This window comes from Enhydra lutris, unplaced genomic scaffold, assembly GCF_002288905.1.
Source record: "Enhydra lutris kenyoni isolate GAN:26980312 unplaced genomic scaffold, ASM228890v2 scaffoldscaffold94, whole genome shotgun sequence".
In the NCBI taxonomy this organism is placed as follows: Eukaryota; Metazoa; Chordata; class Mammalia; order Carnivora; family Mustelidae; genus Enhydra; species Enhydra lutris.
Window position 1 is genome coordinate 233,020 of NW_019154178.1, and position 19,005 is coordinate 252,024.

Sequence of the window (19,005 nt, forward strand, 5' to 3'; positions counted from 1 at the left end):
GTGCCGCCTGACCGTCTCTGCCTGGGACTGCTTAAGGGCGAGGGTTAGGCGACACTCCGCCGCCCCGTACCGCCTGCTCGCGGCCAGGACCCGGCTGATACTCGGGCTCCCACCCACGCTCCAGAAGGAGGAGGGCGGGAGGAGGGCGGAGGCCGGCGCTGCGCACACGCGCCGGGACACGCCCGTCAGCGCGCGCAGGCGCAGCCTCCCCTTCCTGATTGCCTCGCGGTCCCACCCCTCTCCCGGAAGTCTTCCCGTCCCGCCCCCCGAGAGCAACGGGGGATGCAAGTGGGCACTCCGGTTGTCCATCAGGCCGGTCTCACTGCCATTGGCAGCCGGGGAAAAGGCCGGACGGCCGACTTCTGCCGACTCGGCGCCCCCACGGAAGCCGCGATTGGCGGAGGCCGGGCCCCGCGGCCGCTTGCTTCCGGTCTCCGCGAGCCCTCCCCGCCGCCGCCGCCGCCGCCGCCGCCGCAGCCGCAGCCCTCAGCCTCCCCGCCCCCCGCCCTTTCACCATGGCCGCCTCTGTGTGGTGTGGGGAGAAGCTGGCCCTCGGTGTCCTCCTGTAGCGCGCACTGCCTCCCCCTCACCCCTCGGGCCGGATCCAAAGGAGCCTCGCTCCCCAGCGCTCCGGCCCCGCCAGGAAGCTCCCCTACCCCTACTGCAGGGGCAGGACTCCTCTTCCCCAGCTGCTGAGGCAGACACTTAGGGTTGGAAGCCAGAAAGGGCGCCCCGTCCACTCGAGGGGCGGAAGGCTCGCGTGCCCCGCCCGGAGGTGCGGACCTGCCCCCGGCACCCCCGGAGCTGGCGGCCTTCGCTCAGCACTGCCACCCCAGACACAGGACCCCGCGGGCCGCCCACGCCCGCGCCCTCCACAGGAGCGGCCTTTCGGAGACGAGGGCTGGGCGGACAGCGCGGGACCCTGCCCGACCCCGCTCGTGCCTCTGGCCCCGGGCCCCGGGCCCCGGCCCCCGGAGGGGTCGTTTCTAGGACTTCCGCCCGTCCACCCCCCGGCCTCTTCCCGTGTCTTGGCCGCGGCCATGGAGTTGCAGAAGGGGAAGGGGGCGGCAGCGGCCGCTGCGGCGGGAGCGGCGGGAGGAGGAGGAGGAGGAGCGGGAGCAGGAGCCCCAGGAGGGGGGAGGCTGCTCCTCTCAACCAGTTTGGATGCCAAGGATGAGTTAGAGGAGGTAGGTGTGGGGGGTGCGGAAGGGGGCCGAGCGCCCGGGCCGAGCAGGGCCGCCGGCGCGGAGCGGGGCCGGGGCGGGGGGCCGGGGACCGGGCCTCCAGGCTGTTCCGAGGCAGCACGAGCGCCGCTCCACACTTCCTGCTCCGGGAGGAAGGAGCGCGGCCGACTTCCTGGACCGGTTGTCATGGCAACAGCAGTCGCTCGGAGGAGGCCGGTGAGGGTGTCGGGGAGGAAGGGAAGCGCGGTCCAGATCGGCCGACTTGACTTTTGACGCTCCTTTCCTCGCAGGGACCGCGCGCGCGCTTCGTACCTGTCCTGCCTCAGCCGGGGCGCTCCTATTCCGAGCTGTGCGTGGACGTAGTCCGTTGACGGCGATGTGCACTGCGCATTTGGGACGTGTGAAGCCCCGAGACAGTGGTGTTTAGTTAGGGTACCCTCGCCTACAGCCTCTGTCCTTCAGAAGCAGAGAGCACCCACGGGGGGGTGCTGAGGGAGAGGGTAGAGTGAAGTCACGCTGGGTAGTGGACCCTCTTCTCCCCCACTAGTTCCCTCTTGTCCCTGACCACGCAGATGCTGCCGCACAGCTCGGAATAGGAGGCCCAGTGCTGAGACGCGACTGCGGGACTGTTGGTGATGTCTGATGCCTTCAACTCCCTGCTCACCCAGGGACAGGAAGAGCATAAGAACAGCACCTGGCCTTCCCTGACCATTTCCCTGCCTTTTTTTTTTTTTTTTTTTTTTTTTAAGATTTTATTTCTTTGACAGAGAACGAGCAGAGGAGGCAGGGGCAGTGTCAGGCTACGCAGTCAGCAGGGAGTCCTATGTGGGGCTCCATCCCAGGACCCTGGGATCATGACCTGAGCCAAAGGCAGATGCTTAAAACTGAGCGACTCAGGTGGCCCCATTTCCCTGCTTCTTTGTCACTGCCCTTTATCAGTCGCAGAGGGTGGGCAGGCAGATAGGTGGAATTCATACTTTAGATTTTAAAAAAACGTTGGTTCAGATACAAAGTGATGGAACATATATGCAGAAATGAGCTTTGCAGATCAAGGTGGCGGGGTATAACTTTGTGGATCATCCTTTGGCAAATGTCTGCTCACAGGCTGGTTTTCCATCCTGCTTCTCCCCGGTAATTCTGTGTGCATTTAGAGAAATCAAAGTTTTTCTGCTGTTGTTTTTAATCAGCTAATATAGATACAATTAGGAGAAGAAACAATGCTACTAAAAATAATGTATTCCTAAAACAATAAAAATGGCTGTAGGATTGTCTGGCACTTTGAATTGCCCACTTTTTAAGAACTGGCCACTGCCATTGTCTAAGTTTTTGTTGAGCCCAGTGTTCTAGTCCTGCAGCTCTAAAACTGTAGGAAGAAAATAGCTGACTGCCTTTGATCCCTCCACCAGTTTGGGTGGAGGGAAAAAGCCCCCAAGCATTGGACAAAAATCTGTTTATTACCCACCCTGATTGCCAGAGGGTTCATCCTGCCTCTGCTGATTTGTACCACAGCCTAGTACAGCGTCCTGTTCTGAACAGTGACGTGTTTGCTAGCAGACTCAGTGATATGGTGGGAGGGAACCATGAAAGAGAGGAAGCATTTATTTTTTTGTTTTTTTGGACTGAGAATGAACTTTAAACTGTTTCCAGAGAGAAGGGGCAGGGAAGGTCTCTCTCTCCGTTTTTTCCTCCTATCCTTCCTGGTGTAGATGTTTCCCAGCATTTCTTGGCTTCCCCTTTTCCTTTTTTGGCCTTTACCCTTTGCATTTGAATTTTCCATGTTTTTAACGCATGTGTGTGGTTCCCACTGGACCAGAGTGTCCCTAAGGGAAAAACTTACTGGCTTCTTCCTCTGGGTCTCCCCACAGAGCTCTGTATGCAGAAGTCATCAAAACCTGCTGCTGAATGACTGGCCTGTGTTTGTTCTGGTCTGGTACTTTCCATCACAGGCGTACCTATTGCCCAGGAACACAGAGGTAGCTTCTTGACTGTCTGTGCTTCCTGTGTGCAGTCTCCTAGGAATATAGATGAGGGAGACCCAAGTCTGCTTTGGCAGAGCTTCTCATCTGAAGACTGAGTTAGCATACCCACAAGGAGGGTGAAAAAAAAGCACCTCAAAAACCTGGTAGTAAAGAGTCTGGGGTCGTTGTAGCTGGGTGTGGTGAGGAAAGGTCCCTCAAGAGTCCTGAGGGACGGACACGATTCTGAAGAGCGTCCCAGCCGGGAACTGTGAATCTTCTTCTCAAGGGAACATTTGTTGTGTCCTTTCTTCTCTTTGGCTCTGTTTCTCTCTTTGAAGGGGAAATTCTTGCCCATCCCTTTCCAAGTTGGGGAATGAGATAAAAATAGGGCCAGAGATTGGAGGCGTTTAGAACATGCAGCTAGTCTCCTTTCCGCAGCTCCAGCTCATTCCTCGCTGGGAAGGACCTGGTCTACTCTGAAGTCGGGCTGAAAGTGGAACTGTGGCTTAAACAAGTCAGAACTTCCTCTTAAATGATGGACAGGTCTTAGGGTTGCATTGGGTAGAGGTGCGCCCCTTTCAGGTTTGCTCCAAGGGGTAATTCATCTCTTGTCTCTGAAGAACCTCCAGGGAACAGGCTTTGAGCCATCTCTAATTTTTTCCCCTGAAATCCTCATTGCACTTAGAAGTGACTGTTGGCTATAGAGTACTTGGAAACCAGCTTATTCAGTAACTCCTCACTGATGTGGGCTCTTGGGGATTTTGTAGGTTGAAACATACCTTCTTTTCCTGAAGACAGTGGACTTTGCTCCTTCAGGGCCACTGACTTCCCATAAGAGACCACTGTTTAATACATAATTTACCAGACCGTCTTTTCACCCATTTGAGGGAGCGGAAACTGGGAGGTTAGAGGGATCTCTCTGCCTTCAGCCCCAAGCTTCAGGTATATACTGGCAACCTGGAAGGCCTTCCCCTACTCTGCCCCGCTGAGTCCACTGCTGCTGTCGTGGAGAACATGGGCAGGTACTCTTGGTACTAGAAAAGTTATTTCAGAAGCTCCTAGAGATGGTAAACATTTACTCAGCTCTCTGAGGTGCTGTCATGGAGGGCTTACTCTGAACAGAGCCCCTCTGCCAGTAATTGTTGGCAACTTCATGTAGGATTCCAAGTTTACTAAGGGCCTCAGGGGACTTGGGTGGGGAAGAGGGCTACTGCTACCTGATTGTAGGGATTTGACTTCCTATAGGCCTCTTTGGTGGGTGGTGGTCCTTCTTTCACTCTGAACGATTTGTAATTCCTTCTCCCATCCTTGTTTGGAAAAGTGATTTCTGTAGTTTGTGAAGAGCAGCATCTTCCACATTTCTGTTGCCTAGAAATCGCCCTCACATTTCTTTCCTCATCACTTTTATCCATGCATCCAAATTCTGGACTCTCCTTACTTCCTGCATCCTTAGCTGGGCCTCCCTGTTCCAAGAGGCCACTTTTGTTCTTGACTGGGCAGTGACCCATAGAACTGACTCAAGCCTCTGAGTGGAGCTTAGACTAAGGAGGGGCCTCGAGAAACCTGGTTCTGCCCAAGGTCTCTTGTGTGTCAGATCACAGCCACACATAAGTTGGCCATTACATAGGCTCATCCTCACTGTGTAAGGATCCTGGTACAGGGTCCGGCACTTGGGCCTCCCCTCACCTCCCTTACCCTTCCTTCCTCTTCTCTCCTAGAAGGCAAAAGTTTACAGAGGGCGATTAGGAAGCTTTTCAGCCTGGTCAGGGACTGACCCGTGTCCTGTAGTAGGAGGGCTCAGCTTTCCGGAGTCTTCAAGGACATGCCATTAGAAGTGGTAGCAGGAGATGCTGGGGAGTGGTCTGGTCTTCACAGGTTGGGTTGTGTGGTTGCTGAACTTTTTCACAAATGGAACATTACAATTTTTTTTTTTTAAGATTTTATTTATTTATTTGACAGAGATCACAAGTAGGCAGAGAGGCAGGCAGAGAGAAGGGAGGAAGCAGGGTCCCCGCTGAGCAGAGAGCCCGACGTGGGGCTCGATCCCAGGACCCTGAGATCATGACCTGAGCCGAAGGCAGAGGCTTAACCCACTGAGCCACCCAGGTGTCCCCCAACAGATTACAATTTAACTGAGACTGTGTGCTGGGTGTTTTCACGTCTGTTATCTTGTGTAATCCTCAGAGCAACCTTGTGGTATTTCTCTCTTTTTTTAAACAAACATGGTTTTAAAAAAAATTTATGAGAGAGAGCAAGAGCGTGGGAGCGGGAGCACGAGTAGGGGAGGGGCAGAAGGCATGGCAGAGCCAGAGTCTCCAGCAGACCTCCGGCTGTATGCGGAGCCTGCCCAGGGACTCGGTCCCACAGCCCCGAAATCGTGATCTGAGCTGGAACAGAGTCGGACGCCCAACCGACTGAACAACACAGGTGCCCCTATTTCTGTTTTTCAGGTAAGAAAACCAGGGTTTAGAGAGGCTAAGGAACTCACCCAAGATTAGCTTAAGTCTAGCGGGTGGGGGGCACCCTTCCATACCACGCTCGTCGGTGGTCATTAGCTCATTAGCTCACCACGCTCATTAGCTGGCCGCTGTTTGACCTCTTGGATCTCTGCTGGTTCGGCAGACTCCTTCCTTTGAGTAGGAAGCAGTATCTGGAATGGGTAAGCAGGGTTAGCTACTGGGGGACCTGAGTCCCCGACACTGACAGCTGTCTTGGGTTAGACAGGGATATGACTCAGAAAGGGAAAATCCAGCCTGCTGTTTTCCCTCCCCTCTCCTCCTCGTGTGGGAGCCGGACCAGGTAGTGCCGGATCTCACAGCTCTGCTTTCCTGTGATCTCACAGCTCCTTTTCACAAGTACACAGGCCCTGTGGAGGCTGAGTGTGCAGAGCCGACCTAATTTGGAGGGTAGTCAGACCGGACGGGCAGTGAAGTTGTAATACCTTCAAATCTGCATAGATTTGGGCCTAATGCAGGTCAGAGTTTTGAGGCTGTGGGAGCTCCTTGCCTTAACTCTCCATTCTACTCTGTGCCACCTTGTGCTCTTGGTTAGGGATGGGTATACGCAACCTTAGAATGATGCTGAAGGGAGACACAGGGTTGCCTTTCATTCCTACACCCCTTTTCCCTTGTCCTTCGTCATGGGTTCTTCTCAGCACTGCAGCAGAACCTCTTCTCTGCAAGGTGTTTTATAATGACCTGTAGGGTTAGGGGGAGGTAAAATGCCTGCCTTTGTCCATTTGCCAGCATCACCATTACTGGGAATTGGGAATTGGTTTTCCTTAAATAGTTTTGGGGTTAGTCCTAAAGTTTTAAAGGACTTGGGAAGTACTTTAGGTGGTGATAATGGAGAGGCTCACCGATTTAATATGATACACAGTTGTCAGTATCTTCTCATATTTAGTATTAAATGTTTGTTTGGAACAGGGGCAGTGACTAAGGTCTCCTTAGAACATTGAGCATGAGCATGTGTTGGCCTTTGAAACTGGAGTGCCTCTGGGGTGGACTTCAGTGCACCTGTCTCCACCTTGGTTTGTCCAGAGCCTCAGTCAATTTGGCCTTTTGTTCTCCTTTCCTTTCCTCACACTCATTTTTTTAAATTTGCCTTTAGCTTTTGGGGGGACAGATTTTATGTATGTATTTGACAGAGCAAGAGAGCACAAGGAGGGGAGGAGCAGAGAAAGAGGGAGAAGCAGGCTCCCAGCTGAGCAGGGAGCCTGACGTGGGACTCAATCCCAGAATCCTGGGATCACGACCCAAGCAGAAAGCAGACGCCCAACCCACTGAGTCATTTGGAAACAAATCCAAGATAAATCCAAGATAAATCATTTCATCTGCAAATTATATATATGTCTATGAGGGAAGGATTTTTTTTAACATAGCCATGATGTAATACCAAAAATATTAGTAGTAATTCTTCAGTGTAATAAAATATTCATTGTTCAAATTGACTGTCTCATAAATTCCTTTTTATAACTGGTTTGTTCAAATCAGTGCTCAGACAAGCACCACACATTGCATTTGACTGATATGCTTCTTTAACTTTTTTAAAGATTTATTTATCCATTTTATTTTATTTATTTATTTATTTATTTTTTTAGATTTATTTATTTGAGAGAGAATGAGTGAGAGAGAGCATGAGAGAGGAGACAGTCAGAGGGAGAAGCAGACTCCCCAAAGAGGTGGGAGCCCGATGTGGTACTCGAATCTGGAAGTCCGGGATCATGACCTGACCCGAAGGCAGTCACTCAACCAACTGAGCTACCCAGGCGCCCGTATTTATCCATTTTAGAGAGAGCAGAGGGGGCGCAGAGAGAGTCTTAACCAGACTCCTTGCTGAGCATGTAGCCCAAAGTGGAGCTCAGTCCTGCAACCTGAGATCATGACTTAAGCTGAAGCCAAGAGTTGGTTGCCCAACTGACTGTGCCACTCAGATGCCCCATTATGTTTAATTTTATTTATTTATTTATTTATTAAGATTTTATTTATTTATTTGTTAGAGAGAGAGAGAGAGAGAGAGAGAGAGAGAGCACGAGCACAGGAAGAGTGGCAGGCAGAGGCAGAGGGAGAAGCAGGCTCCCCGCCAAGCAAGGAGCCCGATGTGGGACTCGATCCCAGGATGCTGGGACCATGACCTGAGCCGAAGGCAGCCGCTTAACCAACTGAGCCACCCAGGCGTCCCTCTTTAATTTTTTTTTTAAAAAGATTTTATTTATTGAGAGAGAGAGCGTGAGTGGGATTAGGGGCAGAGGGAGAAGCAGGCTCCCTGCTGAGCAGGAAGCCCTACGTGGGTCTCGATCCCAGGACCCTGAGATCATAACCTAGGCAGAGGCTTAACCCACTGAGCCACCCAGGTGCCTCAGTGTTTCTTCAATTTTTTTTAAAAGATTTTATTTATTTGACAGAAAGATACACAGCAAGAGAGGGAACACAAACTGGGGGAGTGGGAGAGGGAGAAGCAGGCTTCCTGCCCAGCAGGGAGCCTCATTCCGGGCTGGATCCCAGGACCCTGGGATCACAACCTGAGGGGAAGGCAGCCACTCTTAATGACTGAGCCACCCAGGTCCCCTTCCTTTAATTTTTTTTTAACAGCTTTTTATTTTGAAATAATTTCAAGCTGGGGCTCATGAGTAGCTCAGTTGTTAAGCGTCGTCTGCCTTCAGCTCCGGTCATGATCCCAGAGTCCTGGGATTGAGCCCCACACCGGGCTCTCTGCTTGGCGGGGAGTCTGCTTCTCCCTCTCCAACTCCCCCAGCTTGTGTTCCCTCTCTCACTGTCTTTCTCTCTGTCAAATAAATAAATCTTTTAAAAAAATTATTTCAAGCTTAGAGAAATTATAGTACGTAGAACTCTCACAGACTCTTCACCCGGACTCAGCAGTTACTAACACTGCTTCTCCGCACAGACACGGTTTCAGCCTTTTGAGAGTCAGTTGCAGCCGTGAGGGTTTCCATACTTCGTTGTCTATTTCCTGAGAACAGAGATCGTCAGTTAATGGAATTGCTGCTCTGTTGTCCGGACTGGGCATTCAGCTGCGATGTGCTGCTGTTACAGAACATGCTCCGATTTTACCGCTTGTCCCAGGAATGTCCGTGTAGCAGTCCAGGATCACAAGTTGAGTTTAGATGTGCTCTCTCTTTACCCTGAAGCAGATTCTTAATCTTCCTTTGTCTTTCATGACCTTAAACACTTTTGACAGGTCAGTTATTTTGTAGAATATTTTTCATATTGGGTTGTCTGAGATATCCTCCGTGGTTAGATTAAGATGATTCATTTTTTGGCCAGAAAACCATACAAGTACTGTTCCAGCCTCTTCAGGGCACCCTGCCGAGGCATATGCAGTGTCAGGAGTCAGTATGTCTCCCTGTTCGGGATGTTAATTTTGATCACTTGGTTAAGGTGGTACCCTCCAGAATTTCCTGCAGTTACTCTTTTTCCTGTGTATTAAGTATTTTGAACCCACATAAATATCCCCTTGTGCAGTATCACCTCTGGTTTAGTACCTGTTGGTGACCTTTCCCTGAATCATTTTTTGCTCCTCTTGTTCCTTAGGGATTTATTAGTTGGCATTCTGCTATAAGGCAGAGCTTTCCCTTCTTTATTATGTGTGTACCTATTAGCTTGGATTCTTATTTTATTCAGTGGGTTATAAACTCTTTTTTTTTTCCTTCCAGTAAGCTCTACACCCAATATGGGGCTTGAATTTATGTCCCCTTGAATTTATGAGATCAAGAGTCATACTCTAAGGACTGAGCCCCCCCCGCCCCCCCACCGTGGGCTATAATCTTAATCCTCTTTTATTTTACTTTTTTTTAAAGATTTTATTTATTTATTTATTTGACAGAGATCACAGGCAGGCAGAGAGGCAGGCCGAGAGAGACGAAGGGAAGCAGGTACCCCGCTGAGCAGAGAGCCCGATGCAGGACTCGATCCCAGGACCCCGGGATCATGATCTGAGCCGAAGGCCGAGGCTTTTTTTTTTTTTAATTCAAACCTAGGCACTTTAGGTCTGGAGACAACATTTTTCTTTTTTTATTTTATTTTATTTTATTTATTTATTTGACAGAGATCACAAGTAGGCAGAGAGGCAGGCAGAGAGAGAGAGGAAGGGAAGCAGGCTCCCTGCTGAGCAGAGAGCCCGATGCGGGGCTCGATCCCAGGACCCTGAGATCATGACCTGAGCTGAAGGCAGAGGCTTAACCACTGAGCCACCCAGGTGCCCCTAACTTTACTTTAAATTGGTAGTTAGATTTAGAGGTATGATGAGGTTTAAATTTATTTTTTTTAAAGATTTTTAAAATTTATTTGACAGAGACAGCAAGAGAGGGAACACAAGCAAGGGGAGTGGGAGAGGGAGAAGCAGGCTTCCCACTGAGCAAGGAGCCAGATGTGGGGCTTGATCTCAAGACCCTGGGACCATGACCTGAGCTGAAGGCAGACGCTTAATGACTGAGCCACCCAGGCACCCTAGCTTTTGGGGTCAGAAATACTTTATAGGTGATGGTATGACACACTCTGAACTTTGTCTCACCCCTTCACAGAGGTTAGAAAGGTGCATGAGCATTGTGACATCGATGACTGCTGGCATCTCAGAGAGGGACGCCAATGACGCCCTCAATGCTCACGTGAGTATAACGCTCTCCCCTGCCCGTTACCCCTGCGCTGGAAGCTTTGAGATGTGACCCAAAAGATAGGATTTACGTGGCTGGGAATTAGGGGACTGAAGTGCATATCTCGGCTCCCCGAACCAGACTTCCCAGCTCCTCTTTCTGTCTCACTGTGGGAGTCCAGCCCTTGGAGCTTATGTGTCTTTAAGTCACAACTTTTAAAAATAACTCTTAGTTCTGTAGTGACCTTCTTTCTTTGCAAATTATTCTCACATATTTGATCCTTTAACATTTCCTTTTTTTTTTTTTTTTTTTTTTTGGTTTGGGGGGGGGGGGGAGGGGGGGGGGGAAAGATAGTCTTTTTTTTTTTTTTTTTTTTTTTTTTTTTTTTTTTTTTTGGTTAGGGTGGGAGGGGCAGAGGGGGAAGGAAAGAGAGACTCTTTTTTTTTTTTTATAAGATTTTTTATTTATTTATTTGAGAGAGAGACAGTGAGAGAGAGCATGAGCGAGGAGAAGGTCAGAGGGAGAAGCAGACTCCCCATGGAACCGGGAGCCCGACACGGGACTCGATCCCGGCAGCCCGGGATCATGACCCGAGCCGAAGGCAGCCGTCCAACCAACTGAGCCACCCAGGCGTCTCTTAAGCAGGCTCCTTGCCCAGTACAGAGCCCCATGCAAGGGCTTGATCTCACAACCCTGAGGTCAGGACTAAATCAAGAGTCAGAGCCAAAGTCCAGTCAGATGCTTAACCGACTAAGCCAGCCAGGTGCCCCATGACCTTTTATATTTCCTAATCTGTGATATTGAAAGGATTTTAAATAGTTAGTACAGGTAAAGTTCTCAGTAATTCCAGGCACATAGTGAATGCTTAGTATTTCCTTTTTATTAGTAGTATATTATATTTGTTGTCTTCACCTTACAAATACCACGGACTCAATGATTTGCCTAAGGTCTTGACTTGATATGTATGCCCGTTACACTGTGAACGGTTCTGTAGCTCCCTCCCTCTTGAAGGCTATTAAGGTCTGGTAAATGTGGTACGGTGGGATTTTTTTCCTGCTTTATTTATTATTTTTTTTAAAGTTTTCTTTTCTCTAAATATGTATTTATTTATTTTGAGAGATAAAGAGAGTGTGCACACACGCGAGTTGTGGGAGGGGCAGAGGCAGAGAATCTTTCAGGCAAACTCCACCTTGAGTGTGGAGCCTGATGCAGCTGGATTCCATGAGATTCCATGAGATCCCATGAGATTGTGACCTGAGCCAAAACCAAGAGTGGGATGTTTAGCCAACTGAGCCACCCAGGTGCCCTTAAAGATTTTATTTTGTTTTATTTTTTTTGCGGATTTTTATTTATTTATTTGTCAGAAAGAGAAAGGAAGAGAGCGAGTGCACAAGCAGGGGGACCAGCAGGCAGAGGGAGAAGCAGGCTCACTGCTGGGCAAAGAGCCTGATGGGGGGCTCGATCCCGGGGATCATGACCTGAGCCAAAGGCAGACGTTTAACCAGCTGAGCCACCCAGACATCCCAAAGATTTCATTTTATTTATTTACTTATTTACTTATTTTATTTTATTTAAAATTTTTAATTTATTTGTCAGAGAGAGCACAAGCAAGGGGAGCAGCAGGCAGAGAGAGAGGGAGAAGCAGAGGGAGAATAAAGATTTTATTTTTAAGTAATCTCTGCCTCCACTGTGGAGCTTAAACCCACAACCCAAGATCAAGAGTTGCACACGCCACTGACTTACCTCCAGGTGTCCTTTTTTTCCCATTTAAAATTTTTTTTTTTTAATTTTTTTTTTTTTTAAGATTTTACTTATTTATTTGTCAGAGAGAGAGAGGGAGGGAGAGAGAGCGAGCACAGGCAGACAGAATGGCAGGCAGAGGCAGAGGGAGAAGCAGGCTCCCTGCAGAGCAAGGAGCCCCATGTGGGACTTGATCCCAGGACGCTGGGATCATGACCTGAGCTGAAGGCAGCTGCCCAACCAACTGAGCCACCCAGGTGTCCCAACCTTTTTTCCCATTTTAAACAGTCTTTAGGGCCACGTGGGTGGCTCAGTCAGTTGGGTGGGCGCCCTTGACTTAGGTCATGATCCTGGGGTCTTGGGATCCAGCACTGCATCAGGCTCCCTGCTCCGCAGGAAGCCTGCTTCTGCCTCTTCCTCTGCCGGCTGCTCCCTCTGCTTGTGCTATCTGTGTGTCAAACAAATAAGTAAAATCTTTTTGTTTTTTTTGTAAGATTTTTTATTCATTTATTTGACAGACAGAGATCACAAGTAGGCAGAGAGGCAGGCAGAGAGAGGAAGGGAAGCAGGCTCCCTGCTGAGCAGAGAGCCCGATGTGGGGCTCGATTCCAGGACCCTGAGATCATGACCTGAGCCGAAGGCAGAGGCTTTAACCCACTTAGCCACCCAGGCACCCCAATAAGAAAATCTTAAAAAAACAAACACTCCTTCTGTTTTCTGCTTGTGGCATGCATCAAGCCTTGGAGAAAACAGCAGGGTCTGTTCTTTCTCTTTACCTCTCTCTCTCTCTTTTTTTTTTTTTTTTTTAAGATTTTATTTATTTATTTGACAGCAGAGATTACAAGTAGGCAGAGAGGCAGGCAGAGAGAGGGGGGGAAAGCAGGCTCCCCGCTGAGCAGAGAGCCCATTGTGGGGCTCAATCCCAGGACCCTGAGATCATGACCTGAGCTGAAGGCAGAGGCTTAACCCACTGAGCCACCCAGGCACTCCACCTCTCTCCTGAAACAGACGCTTCATCGCTTTTAGGAGAAGGAGATCATCAGAAGAGTTAATGATTCTCCTTTGTGGGTTACTCAGGAGTCCCAAGTTTTCTGGGAGAAACTGTGCTCAAGAACTTTCCTCCTGTGAGAGACAACTAGTTTTTTTCCTTCCTCATATTCTAGGTATGCAAAGGCCCCCCCCAGCATGAGGAAATCTGCCTGGGCCTCTTCACCCTTGTCCTCACTGAACCTGCCCAAGCCCAGAAGGTAAGACTCCCTCCTCTGGACCCACAGACTCCCCTCAGATGGTCTGAGGATACAGTGGGACTCAAAGATTTGCTGCATAATGCCAAACCTGTTGACCAGAGCTCGATCACCTTGTTGTCCTGATAAGCTTACAACTCTATTTTTATTTTCAATAAATTGGTCATTCTGACTCAGATCCTTTCTCTATCTAGATTCTGAAGCTAAGGGGCAAGAAAAGCATTTGTGAGATGGAAAAGCATCTGAAGTGTTGTACATTGTAGATTGATGGGTCAAGATTATGAGAGTTGGAATTTAATCCAGAGAAGAGAACACGTACAACCAAGTCCGTTGCGAGTTCTTATCCAGAAGAGCATGACCTGTAGTTTGCAGGTTCTGTCGTTGGCAGGTGGATAGAAAGTTAACATTGTAGCACATAGGATTTAACAGCTTAATGTTGATGATTGATGCAGCCGTGGTGTAGTGATCAAGAGGACCCTGGAACCGACTGGAGCCAGATTTCCTCAGGAATACTGTGTGAAAACTAGGCTGGGGTCTTCACAGCCAGGAGAGTGTCCTTTATGTGGAATGGTTAAAGTGGGATCCTTGCCTGGGGTGAGGGATTGGGAAGGATGTTCTCTTTGGATTCCACTCTTTCCATAATAAAGCAGCGAAATTCTGTCTTTTCCTCTCCAGATTTACCTTTTCCAGCAGTTCTGTGTCCTGGGACTCTTGGGGCAATGGGTTAGAAGTATATGACTGGTATCTGGCATTAACTATATGACATTAACAGAGAGGAGCTGCGGAAATTCAGTGTTGTTATTGGCCCTTCCTTGAACAAGCATGGAAGAAGACGCACATGCTCTGTGCCCGGCATTGTGTTGGGCTCCATCCAGACAAGATCTCATTTAATCCTCTCAGAAGATTGGTGACTTTGTCCCCTCTTTCCATACCGCTCCCAGTTTACCTATAAGATAACTGGAGGTCAGAGACATTATCATCTGTTCAGGGAGAATCAAGAAAATCATCCCCAGGGCCAAGAACAGGATGGCCATGCCCCCTCTAGCATTGAGTTCACCTCAGGGGAAGATATGTGGGCATGGCAACCTGAGGAGTTTGTTGTCCTCTGATGTCAGCTGCGGTAGTGTCCGGGATGAGGGTAGGTGGTAGAACAGCAGGTGCTCACTGGTCCTTAGGGTTCCAGGCCATTTCTGGGCTGGGACCTTGGTGCGTTAATTTGACATTTCATTTTCATACTGGATTTATCGCCAAGATCCTTGAAGACAAATGAATGTCTACAATTTGGAGCTTCCAGTCTAGCTACTCTGTTTAAAAGAAATGGTTGGATGGGGCGCCCAGGTGGCTCCGTCATCAAGTGTCTGCCTTCGGCTCAGGTCATGATCCCAGGGTCCTGGGATGGAGCCCAGCATTGGACTCCCTGCTCAACGGGAAGTCTGCTTCTCCCTCTCCCACTCCCCCTGCCTGTGTTCCTATCTCGCTATGTCTCTCTCTGCCAAATAAATAAATAAATAAATGGTTGGCAAAGACTTTTATAAATAAAGTTAAAATCTCATGTAGTCACCTTAGTGCAGATATGTGTATCCTGCTGGGTTTATGGTGGGATCTTCATCAGCTGGGGTGAACCCCTAACCCTCGCGAAGGAGGCAGAGGGCGCGTGGTGTTTCTATGTCTTTGTCTAGCCTGGCAGTGAAAGGTCATAGCGCTCTCCACTGCAAAGGCTTATGAAGTCACGAATTTGGCCATGTAGGCGTGGCAGGGTACTAGAGCGTGGCAGGGTACTAGGTATTTATTTGACAGAGAGATACAGGGCGAGAGAAGGATCACAAGCAGGGGGAGTGGCAGAGGGAGAAGCAGGTTTCTCACTGAGCAGGGAGCCCCTAGTGTGGCTCAATCCCAGGACCTTGGGATCCTGACCTGAGCTGAAGGCAGCCGCCTAAAGACTGAGCCCCCCAGGCACCCCAGCACTTTGTCTTTTTAACCTGGGACAGCCACGTGAGGGTGGCCCAGGCCCTTCCTTTCCTTGGACCTCATAGCTATTCACACACGAGCTGTTTCCAAGTAAATCCCCTCCCCGAGTGTATGAGGCTGACAGGCCCCTGTCAGGGCTCTTCAGACAAAGCAGTGGAGTTGGGGGTTTGGAGGACAACTGAGGGTTAAGCTCCCGAGCATCTGGCTGGTGGTAACTCGTTGAGAGACTTTGAGCCAAGTGAGAGTATGGGAAGGATTAGTGACCTGTCTCTGAGGTGCTTTGATCCTTCTCCGTAAAAGGGTGATTATCTTGTGAAATCCTTCTGTCTTGCAGAAGGTTCAGGTAGGAGTTACTGGTAAAGACGGATTCTGGTGCATTGTTTTTGGCTTTGGCTTCAAACAAGGGAAGTGTTTAAGAGTTTGTTTGGGTTGACTCTGTGTCTGGACCAGAAACCTCAGGGCGGAGCAGAGACCTGGTCTCTCGGTCTTCTCGGCCCAGGAGGACTGGTGGAAGTGGGACGAGTCTTGAGCACATTACAACCCGCTCTGGGGAAGCAGGAGCTGGAGAGCCTCCGCCTGCGCCTCGAGCAGGTTCAGACGCCGCAGCCAGCTCTCTAGGACTTGGCGGTGGCGCAGGGGTGGCTTGGATGCGAGCCCTCAGTGAAGGACAAAGCAGGCTGGGTTTTGGGGGAGAGTGGAACGTGCATGGGGTGGGTTTTGGTCTAGTTGTACCTTCTTAACTTTCATCTGCTGTCTTACGGTTTTTGAGTTTGTTTTCTGTTTGATGTCTGAGCTGAGTAGCTGGAAGCAGGCCGTCTGGCGGCCGTGGGGCTGTAGGAGGCCAAGTGGCCAGGCCCTAGCAGTTAGGGGAAAGGACAAGGTCGAGCATCAGTGAGAAGGTCCCTTTTCATCGAAGAGTCAAGGACCCAGCCTTGGGAGTTGTTGATCACAAAGGTAGGTCGGAGGCTGCGTGGGCCCAGGCTGGAGAATCGCGCCTGCCAGCGGTTGGGGCAGAAGCACTAGCTCCCTGCCGTCCAGCCACCTTTCCTTTTTTTTTTTTTTTTAAAGATTTTTTATTTATTTATTTGACAGAGAGAGATCACAAGTAGACAGAGAGGCAGGCAGAGAGAGAGAGAGAGAGAGGGAAGCAGGCTCCCTCCTGAGCAGAGAGCCCGATGCGGGACTCGATCCCAGGACCCTGAGATCATGACCTGAGCCGAAGGCAGCCGCTTAACCCACTGAGCCACCCAGGCGCCCACCTTTCCTTTCTTTTGAGACTCTCTGCTTCTCTTCTGTGTTCCCCACTGAGTTGTTTGGTTTGGTTTTTTTTTTTTCCCCCACCTACTTCTCTTTCAAGCCACTCAGAAAACTGGCACAGAGGTTGGGGAGGCAACTGGCGGCATCAGGATGCGGTCCCTGGTGCTGAGCTGCGTGTTAGCAGCACTGTGGCCGAGAAGGTCCCACGTGGCCCGTGGCATTCGGCAGACCATCTCTGCTCTCTTCGTCTGTCCCCCATGTCTCCTGAGAGACTTGTCCTCTTTCCCTGTCCGGGGTCTGTTCTGCATTTCTGCTTCTGATGAACAGACAGGGCTCCACTCTGGTGAGTCTGGTCTCTGTCTTTGTCCTGACATAGATTTTCCTTCTGCCTCTGCCCCCCTCCTCTTCTCTGCCCCCCTTCTCTGCCTCTGCCCCCGTTCTTCTCTGTCCCCTCCTCTTCTCTGCCCCCCTTCTCTGCGTGTCCTGTAAGTCAGACCTCCAGAGGAGGCTCCAGGGCTGAACCCCGTTTTGTTGACTGGCTTGTCGGCAGTGGTTCCCTGGGTGGCCTTACGCATCCCTTACTCCCTTGCTTGTACTTCTTGATCTCAGGTGGAGTCAGAGGAGAATCGAATCCTCCTCTGGGTATGAAGAGTTCATGGCCTGTGAGGGATCTCTGAATGTTGGTGTTTTTATCAGGTCACACATTTGACTTAGGGCAGTAGAGGCAAGAGAAAGTAACAGTAGGTAACCTCTCAGGAGCCCTTCCTCACCCCCAGGCCAGAGAGTAGGAGCACTTTTCTTCGAACACGGAGGAGGAAGGCACTCGGGAGTATGGTCTCTCAAAGCCACCTGGCACCGCCGCCTCGCTCCCCGGGAGCCGCTTCTCCTTGCCGCTGTTTGTGGTGCTGGCGCGGAGGTGTCAGGAGCATGGAGTCTGGAGCGGGACCACCTGGACTTGGGTTCTGGTTCTTCCTACCTCTTCAGTGACCTGGGCCGAGTTACTTACCCTCTTAGCCCTGTTTCTTCGTCTGTAGGAATAAAGGCAGCAGTGCCTGGTACCTATTTCAGAGGGTGGTTGTGGGGTTCAAGTGCACCCAGGTGTGCTGGCGCGACCTCAGGCGTGTTGGCTTATTGCCTGCGCTACTGTTGCTGCTGCCTTGGGTTTCCCCAGGCCGTGGGGCGACACCCACCTGCTTTTCCCCTTCCAGCGGAGACCCTGATAACGTGGACCTCCGCAGGCCAGTGAGGCCGCCGGACGCATTCCTCCAGAAGTCTAGTCTCTGGAGAGCCAGGGTGAGAGGCCTCTCAGGGGAAGGGGCGCAGGAGTGCTCCAAGAAGGTCGGCATGCCGTCCCTCACCTCTTCCAGGGTTGGTTGTGCTTAAGGACCCCTTCTTTTTCAGGGCCTGGCAGAAGCAAAGGGCAGCCCAGAGAAAAGAAGAATGATGTTTAGTTAAGGAGGTTCAGTCTTGTCCTGCCCCTTCTTTCTGGGGCCTGGTCCCCAGTCCGTTCCCCTAATACTCCTAGCTCTTAGCTTCATCTGTCTGAGTCAGTGCAAGCCTGAGAACCTCTCTGGGGCCCTTTCTGGCCGGTCAGCCAGACGCATTCTGCAGTGACCTTTCCAGCAGGTGGAAGGCAGGCGGGCTCCACCTGGGTCTGCTCCGTTTGTGACATGAAACAGTGCAGCACTTTTTCAGGAGGGAGGTAGGGGAACAGGGCGGCTTTCTTAGCAGGCTTTTCTGCCTTCTTAGAGAATAGCTCTGTTTCTTCTCTTCACCCTGTGTGACAGGGCCAGGGGTGGGTTTGGGATGGAGGAGCCCTGTAGAAGGTCTTTCATTGTCATTTGAGTCCCATGGGTGGCATTTAAGAGGAAGGGGGAGCCTGTCCTCAGTTGGCCAGCTGCTCATGAGTCTTCCTTCTCACAGTGCTACCGGGACTTGGCTCTGGTGAGTCGTGACGGCATGAATATTGTCCTGAATAAGATCAACCAGATACTCATGGAGAAGTACCTGAAGTTGCAGGATACCTGCCGTACTCAGGTGAGGCCAGGAGAAGGAGGTCCAACTCAGAGACAGATTAGATGATGGGCTCTGTCTCCTTCAGGGAAGGGAAGGAGAAATCGGGGGTAACACACCCCTACCTCTGTACACCTAAACGGTAATGTGGATTCACCCCTTACTCAGAGATCCTTCTCTTCACCTGCGTTTTCCTCTCTCTTTCAGTTGGTGTGGTTGGTACGGGAACTAGTGAAGAGCGGGGTCCTAGGGGCCGATGGCGTCTGCATGACGTTCATGAAGCAGATTGCCGGTGAGTTTGGGGACAAGTGCATAAAGAAGAAAGGAGAGGATGGGGCGCCTGGGTGGCTCAGTCGGTTAAGTAGCTGCCTTCGGCTCAGGTCATGATCTCAGAGTCCTGGGATGGAGTCCCGCCTCGGGCTCCTTGCTCAGCGGAGAGCCTGCTTCTCTCTCTCCCTCTGCCTGCCACTCTGCCTACTTGTGTTCTCTCTCTCTGTGTGTGTGTCAAAAAAATAAATAAAATCTTTTTAAAA

General features: G+C 50.6%; 1 protein-coding gene across 1 annotated transcript in view; it reads left to right on the plus strand.

The window, feature by feature from the left end:
* The first annotated feature begins 508 nt into the window (after window positions 1-508).
* The window catches only part of LOC111138848 (integrator complex subunit 3), a 40,654-nt gene continuing 22,157 nt past the window's right edge, over window positions 509-19,005 (plus strand). Inside the window, exons 1-5 of the mRNA XM_022490756.1 lie at window positions 509-1,187; window positions 10,182-10,265; window positions 13,154-13,237; window positions 18,383-18,496; window positions 18,680-18,764. Of these exons, the coding sequence (XP_022346464.1) occupies window positions 1,041-1,187; window positions 10,182-10,265; window positions 13,154-13,237; window positions 18,383-18,496; window positions 18,680-18,764 (514 nt within the window). The 5' untranslated portion in view covers window positions 509-1,040. The remainder of the gene's footprint in view (window positions 1,188-10,181; window positions 10,266-13,153; window positions 13,238-18,382; window positions 18,497-18,679; window positions 18,765-19,005) is intronic.